At 51.0% G+C, this 16,199-nt stretch overlaps 1 protein-coding gene across 5 annotated transcripts in view; it reads left to right on the top strand.

The window, feature by feature from the left end:
• The window catches only part of LRRC20 (leucine rich repeat containing 20), a 78,497-nt gene that overhangs the window by 13,542 nt on the left and 48,756 nt on the right, over nucleotides 1–16,199 (top strand). For all 5 annotated transcript variants that reach the window (XM_001503727.5, XM_070263046.1, XM_005602436.4 and 2 more), the window contains exon 3: nucleotides 15,153–15,302. In XM_001503727.5, the coding sequence (XP_001503777.2) occupies nucleotides 15,153–15,302 (150 nt within the window). The remainder of the gene's footprint in view (nucleotides 1–15,152; nucleotides 15,303–16,199) is intronic.

The raw sequence follows: 16,199 nt of genomic DNA, 5'->3' as shown, positions 1-16,199 counted from the left end.
GGCCGCGGAGGGAGCTGGGGACAGAGGTGTGTGCCGGAGGGGCCTGGCGAAGCCAGTCATTCTGGAGCGGAGCCCTGACAAACCGCAAGCTGTAAGTGTGGTGACAAAGACTGAAATGAGTGATGTCTGTTTTCCCTCAGAGGTTAGAAAATTGTGGTTTATTCCGAGAGACGGGTGCTGCAAAAGGTCATTATCTTCAAAGATGAGGTTGAATTTAAAAGCTTTTTAATTGGCATCTGCCTCGTCTAGGTTGACTGTGTTTTGCTGAGATGTGTGTTTTTGCCATGCACCCATTTATCCCCAGGATTCCTTATTCTCTCCAGTTCGTTTCAGCAGGTGTGTATTCCCTGTGTGCTGTGTGTGTCTGTTTAACGCAATGCGGAGGGCGGGGAGGTGGGAGGAGGTGGCCAGAGCTAATCACTGAGCTCTGGCAGAGGTCCTGTTAGGCTGTGCACTTGCTGGTGTTTCTGCCTAGATTGTCCTTTGCCCAGATCTTTGCATGCCCTCCTCCTTCTTTTCACCCTTGTCTCAGCTAACTATCGCTTCCTCCGAGAAGCCCTCCCTGGCCGCCCCTGTGAGGGTTGTCCCTGCCCCTGACTCGGTGACCTGCTCTCCCATTACACCATTTTATTTTCTTGAGAGCAGTGTCACTGCTTGACAGCCTCTCAGGTGTTTGTCTCATCTTTACTGCTCTTCTCCCCGCTTACACTAGAGTGTAAGCCCCTTGAGGTCAGGGGCTCTGTCTTGCTCGCCCCCGCATCCTTGGACAGTGCTAGCATGTACTGGGTCCTCAGGAAGCACGTGTCAAGTAAATACTTGCATCGGATTTGCCTAACACCTCTGGACAGGTGGTGTTTTCACATCACTCATAGAAGGAGAAACTGAGGCACCATGAGCTGCGGTGGTTTGCCTGGATTCTTACAGCCAGCAAATCCTGTGCCGGAATTTGAACTTGAGTCTGTAGGTCCCTATGCTGCCACCCACCTCAGTGGGACCTAATCCCTGCCCTCCAGGAGCTCTCGGCCCTGCTGGGAGGAGTGAGACAGATGCATCAGTCATTTTCACGTGAGGCGCACAGGGTGAGCGTCTGACAGGGAGCAAGCACGCCACGGGTGGGGGCTCGGGGGCAGGAGCAATCACAACAGTTGAGGACGGGAGCAAAGGCTTCATGGCCTTGTAATGTGGTGTTGACGGGAGAGGAGGTTTTTGAGGATAAGGGAGGATGTTCTACTTAATGGGAAGAGCACCAGCAAAACACAGAGGTGGGAACACAAAGGGAGTCTGCAGGAAACAGTGAGCACTCTGGCTCGCCGGAGGGTGGGAGTGGAGTCACAGCAGGATGTCCAGAAAGGGAAGTCAGACCTGGGTCCCTCAGCAGGAATGCCAGGGTACAGAGGGTGGGTCATCCGTGTGGCATGGGGAGTCCTGGAGGTTCTTGAATGGGGAGAGGTGTTCAGGTGATGGGAATGGAAGGGTGGGGGCAGGCCAGGGAGAGGCATTCCTCTGTGAAGAAATGGCCACCGTCGTTGTCAAGGGTTATAAAGCTGCTTTCTTTCAGGTGCCAGTACAACCGTATTAGAATAACCACATCGTTGCTGCAGGCGGCACAGTTCTTGCTGTGAACTCAAATCCTGGACAAATACTAGCTCGCTGTTTCCTTCATTTGTACCCCGATTTCCCAAGGCAAAGCTTCCCGATGGTGAGGGGTACGGTGAAGTTCAGGAGTGTTTGCCCAGCTCTGTGCTAGGCCTGAGGGGTGGTCAGCAGGAGGCGCACGCTCCTCTGGTCAGGCTCACCACTCAGGGATGCTGGAGGCTGGTCTGCAGGTATCCACCAGCTGGGAGGAGAGGGTCCAGGACAGGCGCTAAGGTGCGTGTCCCAGGGTTGGAGGTGAGGTGGTTGAGGCACCCTTCCTGGGCAAGGTGGGCTGGGCTGGCCAGAGGGTTTGTGAGGACAGGGAAGGGCCTTCAGGCTGTGGGAACAGCGTGAACTGAGTCTGGGTGGTGAGCGAGCTTGAGGACCAGCAGGTGGGCGAGGTGGGACGTGCAACCGGCAGCTGGGCCCGGGTGTTGGCTGGGTCAGAGGCTGAGCACCAGATACTGCTGGGAGGCGTCTGCTGCTGCTTCCTGCATCCACTCAGTGGTCCCACTGCGACCTCAGGAAGGCCAATTACTGCTCTGAGAAAGCCTTCCTTACAGGGCTGGATTCCTTGTTATTTCAAGCCCTGAATGATTGAGGAGGAAAAAAGGTGTTGTAAAAATCCAATCAGTCAATAACTCTGCAGCTATGTCTTGCTGGGGTGCTGCCTCTGTTGGGTAAGTGCTGTCTCCCCTGCTCAGAAGCAGGCTCCTGGCTAATTGCATTGTCTGGCATCTCATCACACCTGGAGACACCCACACATTCCTTGAGGGTAGATGTGGGCTCCTGCCCTCTGGCCAGCAGCCTCAGCTGTGGCGAGGGTGCCACCAGGATGGTCCCAGGGTTACTCTTCTGCCTAGCAAGTGAGGCCGGGGAAATTTACTCTGGGATGTGCACCTGCTCCTCCTGGTCAGCACTGGAGGTGTTGGGGAGGATGAGAGGGGAAAGGACACTGTCCCTGCTGGCTAGGAACAAGTGTTTGCCTCCCTTTCACCATTTGCACATGACATTCATGGCTTTGGTCGTGTCAGAGAGCCAGCTGTACCCTCATTCATAGGTAGAATAAGGTGGTCTATCCAAAGTTGGGCTGCCTTGGTTTGAAGCCTGGCTCTGCCACTTATTAGCTGTGTGACCTTGAGCAAGTTACTTGAGCCCTCTGATCAAGGGGTTACTGTTTGTGTATTCCCTTTTGTACCTACATGTTACCGATGAATCATTGATTAAATTAAAATAATTTAATATCTCAAATGGGTGACTGTGTCATTTGGTTATATTCTGTGTGGGATTTACTTTTCTTTTTTAATTTGAGGAAGATTAGCCCTGAGCTAACTTCGGCTGCCAATCCTCCTCTTCTTGCTGAGGAAGACTGGCCCTGAGCTAACATCCATGCCCATCTTCCTCTACTTTATATGTGGAATGCCTACCACAGCATGGCTTGACAAGCGGTGCCATGTCTGTACCTGGGGTCCGAACCGGTGAACCCCGGGCCCCCAAGTGGAAAATGCACACTTAACTGCTGCACCACCAGACTGGCCCCATGGGATTTACTTTTGATTTTAATTAAAGGTAGGATTTTTTTTTTAAGGTGTTTGGCTGGCTTGCCAGGAAGAAGCAGGGATGGTTTTGGCACGTCCCAGACGCCACCATAACACACAAGGTTGTCTCCCTGTCGTGAGGTTGTTAGAATAAGTGACTGCCAAGGGTCCTCTCCCTCCTTCAGGGAGCAATGGAGCTGAAGCACATCCTTGTAATGAATTCTCACGTAAACACCCTGTCTTTGCATCCTTGTAGCAGCGTCTCCTGTTTCCTGAGCACACGCTGTCTGCTGTGCTCTGCTCTAAGCCCCTCGTGGACATTATTTCATGCTCAGAACCACCCGGTTAGTTGGATCATCTTGTCCTCATTTTTTAAAAATTGAGGAGTAATACATATACCATGAAATTCCCCACTTTAAAGTGTAATATTCTGTGGTTTTTAGTGTATTCGTAAGGTTGTGTAACCATGACCATGATCAATTTTGGAACACTTTCATCACCCCAAACAGAAAGCCTGTACCATTAAGTGATCATTCCCTGTTTCTCCTGTCTCCCCCAGCCCCTGGCAACCAGCAGCCTGTTTTCTGTCTATGGATTTGCTTACTCTAGACTCTATAAGTGGAATCATATAGTGTGTGGCCTTTTGTGACTGGCTTCTTCACTTAGCACACTGTTTTTGAGGTCCATCCGTGTTGTTGGTACATCATCCCTTTTCATGGCCTAATGATATTCCATCGTGCGGAGAGACCACATTTTCTTTATCCATTCCTCAGTTGATAGACATTTGAGCTATTTCTACTTTTTGGGTATTGTGGATAATGCTGCTCTGAATATGCATGTACAGGTTTTTGCATGAGTTCTTGTTCTCATTTTATTGAAGGGGAAGCTGAGGCTGGGAGTAAATAACTTGCCCAAGACCCACAGCAAGAAAGAGCCGGCCCAAGAAAATCCTCGATTTGGATGCCAAGAAAGAGAAAGCCCTGGGGCCCGTGCTGCAGCCGCCACTTCCTTTTTAGGTCTCTGGCTCTGGTGTGGTTACTCCTGACTGTTGAGTGATGGCCGCTGGCCAGGGGGCCAGAGCGCAGCTTTGTTCTCTGAGGCAGACACGTTATTTACCGGAGGCTCCGGTGGTAGGTCGGGGATCCGATCCCATGTGTGTGGCATTTGTCTTGGGCTGTGGGCTGCGGGCTGCAGGAGCCCCTGTGAGCGTGGCCCTGGCGGATGTGAGCCCCGTTCCTCATGTTTCCTTCGAGGCGGATCTGCATGGACCCAGCCCTAGCATTTAGGGAAAACCTTCCCCGTGGGAAGCTGCGTGGGAGGGATTTTACTCTCTTTAAACCAAGGATATTTGTGAGAAGTAATAGTGCTTGTAAAAATATCGCACAGTACAGAGGTCTACAAAGTGAAAGTAAAAGAAGGAATTCTCCCAGACCTGCGGCCACGTTGTCAGATGGTTGGTCCCCCACCCCCACGCTCCCAGAAGACGCCTCACCCACTCCCCTTCTCCTGGGTGCCTCTTTCCCTTCTCTCCACCTGCTGTCCAGGGCCCAAGATAAGGGCTATTGTGGTGGAGCTTGCTGGACTTCCGTGGTCCTCAGTGAGCTCCTTCTCCTGTGAGCTTTTCCCTCCAGAGTGCCTGGCACAGGGAGAGGCCAGGAAAGGCTGCTCTAGAGATCAGGGGTGAAACACTAGCAGAACCCCCAGAAGACCTGAAAGGCCTTGTCTCTGGAGAAGGGGATTAGTCAGGAGGGAGCAGGCTCAGGGCTTCTTTCTGTCTGAACCCTTCCAGGGCCAGTTAGCTCTGGACACGCTGGACACGAGTAGCTGTTCAAGGACAGCCTGAGTGGGCGCCGTGGTGTGTCGGAGCAGTCCTCGGTACCTGCGTGCCTCACCTGCCAGCTTTGGACATCGAGTGGCATTTCAGAGACTGGCAGCCCGGGTCACGGAGGCCCAGCTGTTGACAGTTTTGCTTCTCTCTCCCCTGGCCCTTGAATACGCCTGGGGGTGCTGGGAGGTTGCTCTTCTGGAAGGGGTGCTGGCTCTTCCCAGCAGGCCCAGATCTTTTCGTTTCCATGTCATAGAAGAAACTGTATCAGCCTCCAGAATGAGAGCCCACCCCACCCAGGCCCCTCTTCTGCTGCCTTTGCACATCCTGCGTCCCGTTCTGTTAAACTGAGCTCTCGGGGTAGGTGAGCCAGTCTGCTGGGGTTTGGGTTGCAGCTCTCCTCTGCCCACCGTGCCCCAGTTTCTGCAATGACAAGATGGGAATGAACATAGTAGTACCTGCCTCATGGGGTTGTTAAATTAGATAAAGTGTGCCAGGTACTTGGAGAAGTCTCAGGCACGTAGGAAGTGCCATATAAGGGGAAAGTATTATTATATCACTATTTTGGGGGGACTGTCCTCTGACCATGGTAGGAAGAGAATTAGTGTAGACTTATGTAGTGTCGTGGAAAGACCATGGGCTTTGAAGTCAGATTACTCTGGCTTCAAATCCCAGCTCTGTACTCACCAACAATGTGATCACCCCAATATAGTGCGTGTTCCAGCATGTTCTAAGGCACGGACATTCAGAAACGTTTGGCTACAGATTGCAGCCACTTCTCTTTGACAGGAGCACCGGCCTGAGAGACTTTGCTCAGTAGAATCATAGTCACAGAATATCCAGCCTGGCTCAGACCTCAAATATCCCATAGTCCAAACCCCCATTTTACAGAAGAGGAGACAAGCCCGTGGAGAAGTCGTTTCCCTGTGCCCCCACGGCAGACAGCCGAGGGGCCGGGTGGAGAACGTGGGCCTCCTAACGACAGCCCAGGCTGCTTCCACAGCGGGGGTCGCCTGTGCCTCCTTCAGAGCCGGAAACACGAACCAGGCAAGAGAGAGGAATGAAGAGTCAGTGGCTCTGTCGTGAAAGAGCCTGGTCTGAGGGGAAGTGGGAGGCACACAGGTAAAGTGACTTTCCGTGAGTGAGTAAACCCAAAACCCCTACACAAGCATAGACCAGCCAGCACTCAGTAAATGCGAGTTACTGTCAGCACTGTCACCGTTCTCATCAGTCAGGGCCAAGTAGCCACAGCTGGTGGGAGGCCTAGTCCCTCAGAGCTGGGCATCCTCAAGCTGGAGCAAACATCAGAGTTGGAGGGCTTGTTAAACTGCAGATGGCTGGGCCCCGCCCCCAGAGCTTCTGATTCTTAGGTCCGGGTGGTGCCTGAGGATGTGCATTTCTAGCAAGTGCTGAGATGATGCTGATGCTGTGGGTCTGGGGACCACACTTTGAGAACCACTGCCTTGGACCAGCCTTTACTACTGAGAGTGGTCCTTGGGCCTGCCTAGTAGAAACGCAGGGTCTCAGGCCCTGCCCTGGATCTGCAGCGTCAGAATCCTCACCTCACTAGGATCTCCAGGAGATCTATTTGCACATTATGGCTTGAGAGGCCATGGTGCCGTGCAGAGTCCGCCACCCTGGCTGCATGTTAGAATCTCCTGGGCAGCTTTGGAACCCCTCCCTCCCCCATTCCCAAGCCCCAGCTCACACTAATTAAGTCAGAATCCCTGAGAGTGAGACTCGGGCATCAGAGCCTGTGAAGCTCCCTGGGTGATTCCAATGTGTGGCCAAGTGTGAGAACCACCGGCTGGAGTCCACGAAGGCAGCCGGGAGGGGTCTCGGAGAGACCAGCTCCAACCCTGGCGCTTGACCTAGATGCAAACCAAGCGTGTAAGAGCCAGAGGGTCCTGCCCGAGGTTCCACAACCCATTAGTGACAAAGCCAGGCTCCTGATACTGGATAATTTTTTTTTTAAGATTTTATTTGTTTTTCCTTTTTCTCCCCAACGCCCCCCGATACATAGTTGTATATTCTTCATTGTGGGTCCTTCTAGTTGTGGCATGTGGGAAGCTGCCTCAGCGTGATTTGATGTCCGCACCCAGGATTTGAACCAACGAAACACTGGGCCGCCTGCAGTGGAGCGCGCAAACTTAACCACTCGGCCATGGGGCCAGCCCCTGGATAATTCTTTTACCAGCTCTTTCAACTCTCAGTCCCCTTAAATAGTTCCATGGTAACTGCAATATACCAGTGTCTACAGGAATCCCTTGTAAATCTTGGAAGACCTGTCTGCTCGTTGGAAACATACCATCTCCCACTTTGTTTTGGAGTGGCCGACTATCCTGAGTGAGAGGTGGCTATTCTAGGGAGGTTGTGTAGTATAGTGGTTAGGGGCATGTATCAGGCCCAGCTCTGCCACCTTCTAACCAAGGCCCACAGCTCTGTGCCTCAGATTCTTTCTCTAAAAACGGCAGTGGTGATAATAGTTCCCATCTCGTGGAGCTGTTGTGAGGGTTGAGTTAATATAATGATGCTGAGATCACTGACTTGCACACAGGAAGCACTTTATAAATGTTAATTATTATTTCATTACCTGGATGACCTTGCATAAGTCGTGTGACCTTGAGCAGTCCAATCCTGGACCTTCTCTGTGAGTGGGTTTCCTCCTCTGTTAACGGGGTTAGGACTAGAGCTGCCCTTACAGGGTGGTTGTGAGGGGTAGGTGAGATCGTAGGTCTGAATCCAGAGCACAGATTCTGGCTCACAGCTGAGGTCAACAAATGGCTGCAGTGCTGTGTTACAGACTGAAAGCCTGAATAAGTTCTTCTGGCTGGGGCAGGGCCTGAGCTGGGCCGGTCCCGATTCTCTGAAGGGAGCACCTGAAACCATGGTGCTTGAAGGTTGGGGATGTTTTTGCCTGGAGAAGGCTCGTCATGTCCTTCATTCTCATGTTATGTAAAGGTTTGTGATGCAGAAGAGGGCGCAGATATACTCTGTGTGACCCAAGAAAGCAGAAGGACCAGTGGGTGTTGGCAGGGAAGCAATTATTATGTAGTTCATGAAAGAACTCGCCAACAGTTACAGTCATTCTGAGGAAGGGGAAGTGAGCTCCCCATTGCTGGAGGCGTTCAAGGAGAACTCTGTGCCCTCTGGTGGAGACATTGAGAATTTCAGGCCTGAGATTAGAGGCTGTGTTACTCAGTGTTTCCCGTTTGCTCATTGATTGAAACAATGCTTGGTTACTGATTAGAAACACCTGGGATACTTGTTAAAAAGCACAAATTCCCTGGCGCTGTGCCAGACCCACTGCAGCAGGGCCTCAGCAGGAGGGGCCCAGGACCAGCCTCTCCAGATGATTCATACTGGGAAGTTTGGAAAATGTGGGCTAAAAGACCTCATCTCCTTGTAACCCTGAGAGTCCATAAGCAAAGATGTTTTGTGAAAAAAAGATGTTCTGGGCAGGACCAGGCAGGCACACTGGCTGCAGAGTTCCTCCCACAGCCTTGAGAGTCTTGCTGTTTGGCCGGGCCGCAGAACCCTTGTGCCCGCCAGCTTGGGTGGCTGACCCCTTCTCCTTCCGCCCTGTGACTTGGTTGGCAGGGGCTCTGTGACCCTCTCTGCTCTTCCCCACTGCGGGGCGCTGTCACCAGGCCCACCTGTCAGTAGGGACTGACCAGGGGCCACAGTTCTGTGGTTCTAAGAAACAATGCAAGCTTGACCCAGCTCTCCTGACTTGCACAGAATGTTCTGTTTACTTCTTAGGTTTTGCTTCTTTTCCTCTGGTTCTGCCCACGAGTTACTTTTCATCAGGCATTCATTAGAATTAACGAGATAACCTTTAATGAAGGAGCCAAGCATTTTGAATAAAAAGCTGCTTTATTAACACAAAGTACTGTCCTAATTAGAGGTTTGGGGACATGCAGTTTGGCTCTTGCAATAATAATTATAATTATGAGAATAATTACGCCTTGTGTTTATTACAGTGACTTCCCCCAAGCGTCTCTATTCTCTACTGCAGTGCAGGTGTCGGCGGCTGGAGGCCTGGGGAATTGCGTGCTGGAGTCCAGCTGTCCAGACGTTGGTGTTGCTCCCTGCCATTAGTGTGCCCGAGCCCCTGTTGGGGTCTGTGAGCGTGCACCACCAAATAGCATGAATGATTCTGGTGCTGGAGCCTTCCTCTGAGGTCTCGCAGAGCAAGGGTGAGGCGCCAGGAAATTGTAGGAGAAGGCAGGGCTCAAAGGTGGAGTCCCAGGGGAATGAAAGTCCTCTGGGCCTTTGCTCATGCCATGGCCTATGCCTGGCTTGCCTACTCTCTCTCCTCTCTGACTCTAGTAATCTGTCATCCATCAAGGTCCAGCCTGAATCCAGGGGGACCAACTGTCCTGAATTACCCAGGACTGAGTAGGGGTCCCCTAGGATGCAGGACTCTCGGTGCTGAAATTGGGAACATCCTGGGCAAACCAGGACACATTGGTCACCCTCCTGGAATGTTTGCATTCAGATTCATTGCACTCCATCATCTTATCAAAATGACCTTGGACCGTTTACCCATCAACACGGGCCTCATTTTCCTCCTGTGAGGGCAAGTCATGGTTGTTGTGGGAATTTAATGAGTTACCATATAAAAAGTGCCTAGGACTGTGCCTAGCACGTGGAAAATACTCAGGGATGTTAGCTACATTTGTTTTACTGAGTAGAATGGGAACTTTGAGGCCACCCAGCCTCCGCCTGGTTCAGGAATCCTCTCTGTGGTGACCCTGCTGGATCACGCTCTGTGATGCTGTACTCACCTCCTCACGTGGGAGCCTTTTCTTTATGTCTGGTGAACTGTTCCTGTACCGTCAGCTCTGAGGACCCATAGAGAATGGGACCCTCTTCTTGATAACATCCCACGGCTCCTTGAGGACGACTCACCTGTCTCCAGCCTGGGTCTTCTCTTCCCTGGGTGCGGTACCCTCTCCTTAGTGGGACCTGGCCCCCAGCCACATCCTGGCTGTGTCCTCTGGAAGTAGTACTGTCTGCCCCCGTGAGCCCCAGGGCCCAGCATTGAACTTGACTCAGCTCAGGGGGCTTTTCTGCACCACAAACGGGTATAGTGGGTATAGATAGACCTATCCTCCGAATTAGACCTGGAGAAGAATTTCCTGGGAACAAAAGGTAACTGGCTCATGAAGAAAGCTATGGGGCCTCTGTCCCCAGAATCACGGGCTCTGAACTGGAAAGGGCTACAGGAGTTTGTAGCCAAGGCCCTGGTTTCCACTAAGATGCATAGACTCCCCTTTCTCTGGCCCAGCCTAGAGGCAGGCACCTGGGCATGTTCTTGACTCAAGGGGACAGGATGCAGAATGATTAGGACCCCTGACTTCCTGACCAGCCTCACCTTTGTCTCACTCTCACTCCTCTACTTTTGGCTGTATGACCTTGGGCAAGTCACTTAATTACAGTTTCCTTGTGGGTACAGAGAGGATACTTCTTACAGCCTGGCACATATGAAATAGTAAGTGGTACTGTTTATGGTTATTGTTGTCCCCATCCCCCTGGACATGAAAGTGAAATATCGTGCTCCCTGTGCACAGATGGGAAGATGACTGGGCAGGGTTGAGATTTGTTCCAGCGTGTCTTGGTACCTGGATCTCCATATTCTTGTCCCAGGAACCGTGGAGGACTGTTCCCAAGATCATGGACTTCTTTCCACAGGGATTGGTGTCCATGTGCCATGTTAGTGGCTGGTGGTGTGGCTGGATGGGGGTGTTTGCATCACATCCCAGCAGAGCGCTTTGCCATCCCTGGCAGCTAGGCTGTTGTGAGAAGGAGCTTCGGGGTGTACCCCTCCACACATGTACCAGCCTCTGGCAGGCAGTTCTGGGGTCAGAGGATGGAGGGAGCAGATGGAGTCCCCAAGAACAAAGAAATGATAGTGAAGTCCCTGGGCACAATGTGTGCCCGGCACACAGTGGGGCCTCGATAGCTGTTCACGTAGAGTAAATGGAAGCAGCAGGTGTGGAGACATTCCAGGCCCTCGGCCCCCTCCAGGTGTGGGGGTGAGACTCTTCTGTGGCTGATGTCGCATGGCCAAGTGAGGCTGCAGGGGCCTGGCGTGGCTTGAATTGGAGACTGGGAGAGGGCGCGGTGGAGGGTTGGGGTGGTGTGTGTGGTGGCCCAGGTGGGAGGAACCAGGCTGTGGGCTGGGAGTTTCTGGGCTCGTCTGCTCAGGGGAGACAGCTCTTTGAGGACCCGTGGAAATAACTGGAGCTGCTTTATGGCTGTATGTCTCTTCTGCCTTCATCTTGAGCACTTTCTCTCCCCACTTTGGGGAGCAGGGGTGCGTTGTACGGTCAGTTCTTCAGTGGTGCCCGCGTCCTGCGAGTTCCATCGCGTAGTTCCTGCTCCAGTCCAGTGCAGAGCGTGGCTGACTTTCTTTTGCAGGCCTGCCTTTCTCGTTTCTCTTATTGATGAGCAGCTGGCTGCCCTCAGTTTATCCTTGAATTTGCCAGGTTCTTTTTTCCAAAAAAGGCTATTTTTGTGATAAACGTTTTTCTCTTTTTTTTGGAGGAAGATTAGCCCTGAGCTAACATCTGCTGGCAATCCTCCTCTTTTTGCTGAGGAAGACCGGCCCTGAGCTAACATCCGGGCCCATCTTCCTCTACTTTATATGTGGGATGCCTACCACAGCATGGTGTGCCAAGCAGTGCCATGTCCACACCTGGGATCCGAACCAGCGAACCCCGGGCTGCCGAAGTGGAACCTGTGCACTTAACCACTGCGCCACCAGGCTGGCCCCAACATTTTTCCCTTTTAAAAGTAAAGTATCACTATCTATACTTAAGAATATTTTTATATAGACGTGTAGTGGTACTTTACTTATTTGGTATAAAATAAACAGTGGGACTGTAAATAGTAATAAATGGCTCACATCCTTTGTAATAACCGTTTAACATTCTGGTTACTTTCTTTTGGATCTTCTTTCCCAGGCATGTATTCTTTTGTACCTAGTTGGAATTACAGTGTGCATATAATTTTAAAATTCTGCTTAAAAAAACCCCTAGGGGCCAGCCAGTGGTGTACTGGTGAAGTTCGTGTGCTGTTCATCAGCAGCCCAGGGTTCGCAGGTTTGGATCCCAGGCGCGGACATACATGCCACTCATCAAGCCATGCTGTGGCAGCATCCCACATACGAAAAATAGAGGAAGATTGGCACAGATGTTGGCTCAGTGACAATCTTCCTCAAGCAAAAAAGAGGAAGCCTGGCAACAGATGTTAGCTTGGGGCCAATCTTCCTCCCCACCCCCCCCCCACCAAAAAACCTAAATGCTATAACTTGAACTATTAAATAAGAAGAACAATGAACAGACATAGGTTGATAATACTATTTGAGGAGCTCTACCAACATTTAGGGGGAAAAAATGCCAGAACTCCAAATAGAAAACTAGCGAGAGACATGAAGAGGATTTTCCACGGGGAAATAGAGATGGTTAATTCACCATGAAAGATAATCAGTCTCATTGTTGAAAGAATTGCAAATTAAAGCGGGGGATACCATTTCCCCTGATCATATTAGCAAAGATTTGTTTTTTAATCATCCTTTTACTTGTTGGACAGGATATGTGTAAATTGGAATGAATATTCTGGAGAGCAGTGTGACAATGCAAATCAGGAACCATGTATTTGTTTAGTAATTACGTTTTCTCCCTTGTGAATATCTTATGTCCTTTTCCCATCTATCTCTTAGGTGGTCTCAATTTTTTTATTGAACTATATTGAGCATTTTAAAGATTTTATTTATTTTTTTTTCCTTTTACTCCCCAAAGCCCCCCGGTACATAGTTGTGTATTCTTCGTTGTGGGTCCTTCTAGTTGTGGCATGTGGGATGCTGCCTCAGCGTGGTCTGATGAGCAGTGCCATGTCCGTGCCCAGGATTCAAACTAACGAAACACTGGGCTGCCTGCAGTGGAGCGCGCAAACTTAACCACTCGGCCACGGGGCCAGCCCCTATATTGAGCATTTTAAATAGTAAAGGTAACTCTTTGTTAACCTATCCTATTTGACTACCCTATTTATAGATCTTTTTCACAATCTGTTGCCTTATTTATTTTTTTAAGTATCCAAGTGTTTTGTATTTTTTGTACGGTTATGTTTGTTGATTGGTTCTTTGTGATTCTTTTGTGGCTCCTACATTTAGAAAGTCATCCTGGGGCCGGCCCGGTGGTGCAGCGGTTAAGTGTACACGTTCTGCTTCAGTGGCCTGGGGTTCACCCGTTCGGATCCCAGGTGCGGACACGGCACCGCTTGTCAAGCCATGCTGTGGCAGGCGTCCCACAGATAAAGTAGAGGAAGATGGGCACGGATCTTAGCTCAGGGCCCGTCTTCCTCAGCATAAAGAGGAGGATTGGCAGCAGTTAGCTCAGGGCTAATCTTCCTCAAAAAAAAAAAAGTCATCCTCATGTAAGAGGTGGTATAAATGTTAAATTCTGTTTACTTCTGATTTTTTTTTGTTTGATTTCAAAAAATATTGTTGCTGTTCAGAATAGGATCTTTAAAACCTGTATTTTATTACCGGCATGTAGGAATATTGTTGAATTTGCATATTTGTTTTGGAATAACCTTCAAAGGCTTGGAGGCCTGGGGGAGCCCGGCCTCCTTGGGGAGACAGGAGATTGCTGAGAGGTGGGCAGTGCTGTCTGAGTTGGTGAGTGTCCCTGGGGTTCAGGGGTTGGGGGGGCGATCACCAGTAATGGGGTCATCCAGGAAGCTTTCCAGAAGGGCTGGGATGGGAGCTGGCCTTGAAGTATAGAGAGGATTTGGAGAGAGTCGGGGTGGGGGGGGGAGAGTGGGAAGGGAGGAGAGAAGGCAGGTTTGTAGCATTCCCACTACGTAGCTGGCAGGCACTTTGTTAGGACTTTTAGTACTTTTTGTTACATTTCCTTTTCCTGATACCCCTGCTGGGTAGATGGGGACACCCCCGTTTTACAGGTGAGGAGACTGAGGCTCGTGGAACTGAAGTGACTTAGATGAGCTGGACGCCTAACTTCTGAGTCTCCGTGCTTTCAGTGTCTCCCTGCTGCCAGATATAAGAAACAGCTTTATTGAGATGCAATTCACCCCTTTAAAGTGTCCAACTCAGTGGTTTGAGTGTAGTCACAGAGTTGTGCAACTCTCACCACAATCCGTTTTAGAACATGTGCGTGACCCCCACAAAGGAGCCCCCACCCCTTAGTTGCTGTCCCCCAATACCCCCAGCACGAGGTGACCGCTAATCTACTTTCTGTCTCTGTCTATACATTTGCCTCTTCTGGACATTTCATACAAACGGCCTCATACGATATGTGGTCCTTGATGACTGTCTTCTTTCACTCAGCATGTTTTCAGGGTCCGTCCATGTTGTAGCCTGTGTTGGTACTTAATTCCCTTTTATGGCTGAATAATATTCCATTGTGTGGATATGCCACATTTTGCTTGTCCACTCATCAGTTGATGAATGTTTGGGTTGCTTACACTTTTTGGCTGTTGTGAAAAATGCTGCTCTGAATTCACGTGTAATGTGTTTTTGTGTGGACGTATGGTTTCATTTCCCTCAGATGTGCACCTAGGAGTGGAATTATTGAGCCACACGGTAACTCTAAGTTTAACCACTTGAGGAACTGCCAGACTATTCTCTCCAGCAGCTTCCCTGCTGCCTCTGGTGCAGGCTTGCTTTCACAGTGACGGGACTGGGAAGAAGGTCAAACCACAAAGTCTGTGGGAATTGCCTGTTTTCAAAGAAGTAGCTTATTTGTAAAATACTCTCAAGGCTCAGCTCCACTGTGGAGACTTTGATGCTTCTGGAGGGACTAGTGAATTCTGCAGCCCTCACAGACACTGCTGTGAATGCTGGGCATCGTGGTGCCTTCTGCATGCTGGCTGGTAGGCTGTGGTAATAGAGAAGGTGCTAGAATAAACCCTGAGGTTCAGGTATGAGGTAGGGACAAGTGTGATTAATGGCGATGAGGAAAGCTCTTGGAAGGCGGAGGGCAGGGTCTTGAGCCTGGTGCAGGCGAGACAGGCAGAAGAGCAAGGAGGCCGGGAGAGGAGACAGGGCCAGGGTCCACGTGGTTTGGGGCAAGTCCTTGGGCAGCTGCGGCCACTAACTCCAGTCTGCCTTTGTTCTTTGGCTGCAGATCTCGCCGAGTGTAAGCTGGTTTCCTTCCCCATCGGCATCTACAAGGTCCTGCGGAACGTCACCGACCAGATCCACCTCATCACACTGGCCAACAACGAGCTCAAGTCCCTCACCAGCAAGTTCATGACCACATTCTGTCAGCTCCGAGGTAGGCCTGGTCAGTCAGGCCAGGAGGGCGTGGCTAGCCCTCGTCCTTCAGGCTCCGACCCCGTCGGGGGAATGTCACCAGGGCCAGTCCCCACTCGGCTAGACCCAGGACATCATTCCCAGGGGGAGGCTTTGAGGATGGACCTGTGTCCTCTCTGCAGCCTGGAAATCTCTAAGCATCACTCCTGCCTCTAGCTGGCTGTAAATCAGATTGACTAATGGTCAGGGGCGTGGGTCCTGGAGTGATTCTCTTTTTCTGAACAGACCAGCAGAGTGTTTGTGGTCTTGAGGCCCAGGAATAGTTATTTCTTGATAGACTTGAATGAGCTCCCTTCTGACCACCACCCCCACCCCACCCCAATCTGGCACTATTCTCTTGTGCTGCTTTCTCAGTTCGGGAGTGACAGGTGCTGGGGTGTTGATGTTTTCTCTGCTGGACATACACGGACCTAGTGGACGAAGACGCCTGGCAGGGAGATGGGCAGGAGGCCAGCAGGTGGACATTGTAGTTCTTTTGAAATGGCTCCTCCGGATGGATGAGCAGGATGCAGAGCTCCTGCAGTGCCCACTCCTCCCTCCACAGAGCAGTCCCTCCATGCTTCTGCAAGAGTCCACAGCTGCCCAGTGACCCATGGGGTAGAGCTGCAGCCTGGGCACTTGATGTGTGTTTGTGAAATGGGGGGACAGGAGAACTGGGCGGGGGCACAAGAGGCAGAGGAGAAGTGTTTCCTGCCTTCTGGAATTCTTTATCTGATAGGAGCATGAAAAGGGTCTTAAGGGTCTGTTTAGAGAAACCAGTACATAAAATGCTGATGGAACATGAGAGACTTGAGCAAGCGTCTCTCATACAACTGATTTTAGGCTCCCTAGAGGAGCTCTGGGCATTGGGCAGAGCCCA

Source organism: Equus caballus, chromosome 1 (genome assembly GCF_041296265.1).
Source record: "Equus caballus isolate H_3958 breed thoroughbred chromosome 1, TB-T2T, whole genome shotgun sequence".
Classification (NCBI taxonomy): domain Eukaryota; kingdom Metazoa; phylum Chordata; class Mammalia; order Perissodactyla; family Equidae; genus Equus; species Equus caballus.
Note: the sequence above shows the minus strand (reverse complement) of the source record. Positions and strands in the feature narration are given on the sequence as shown.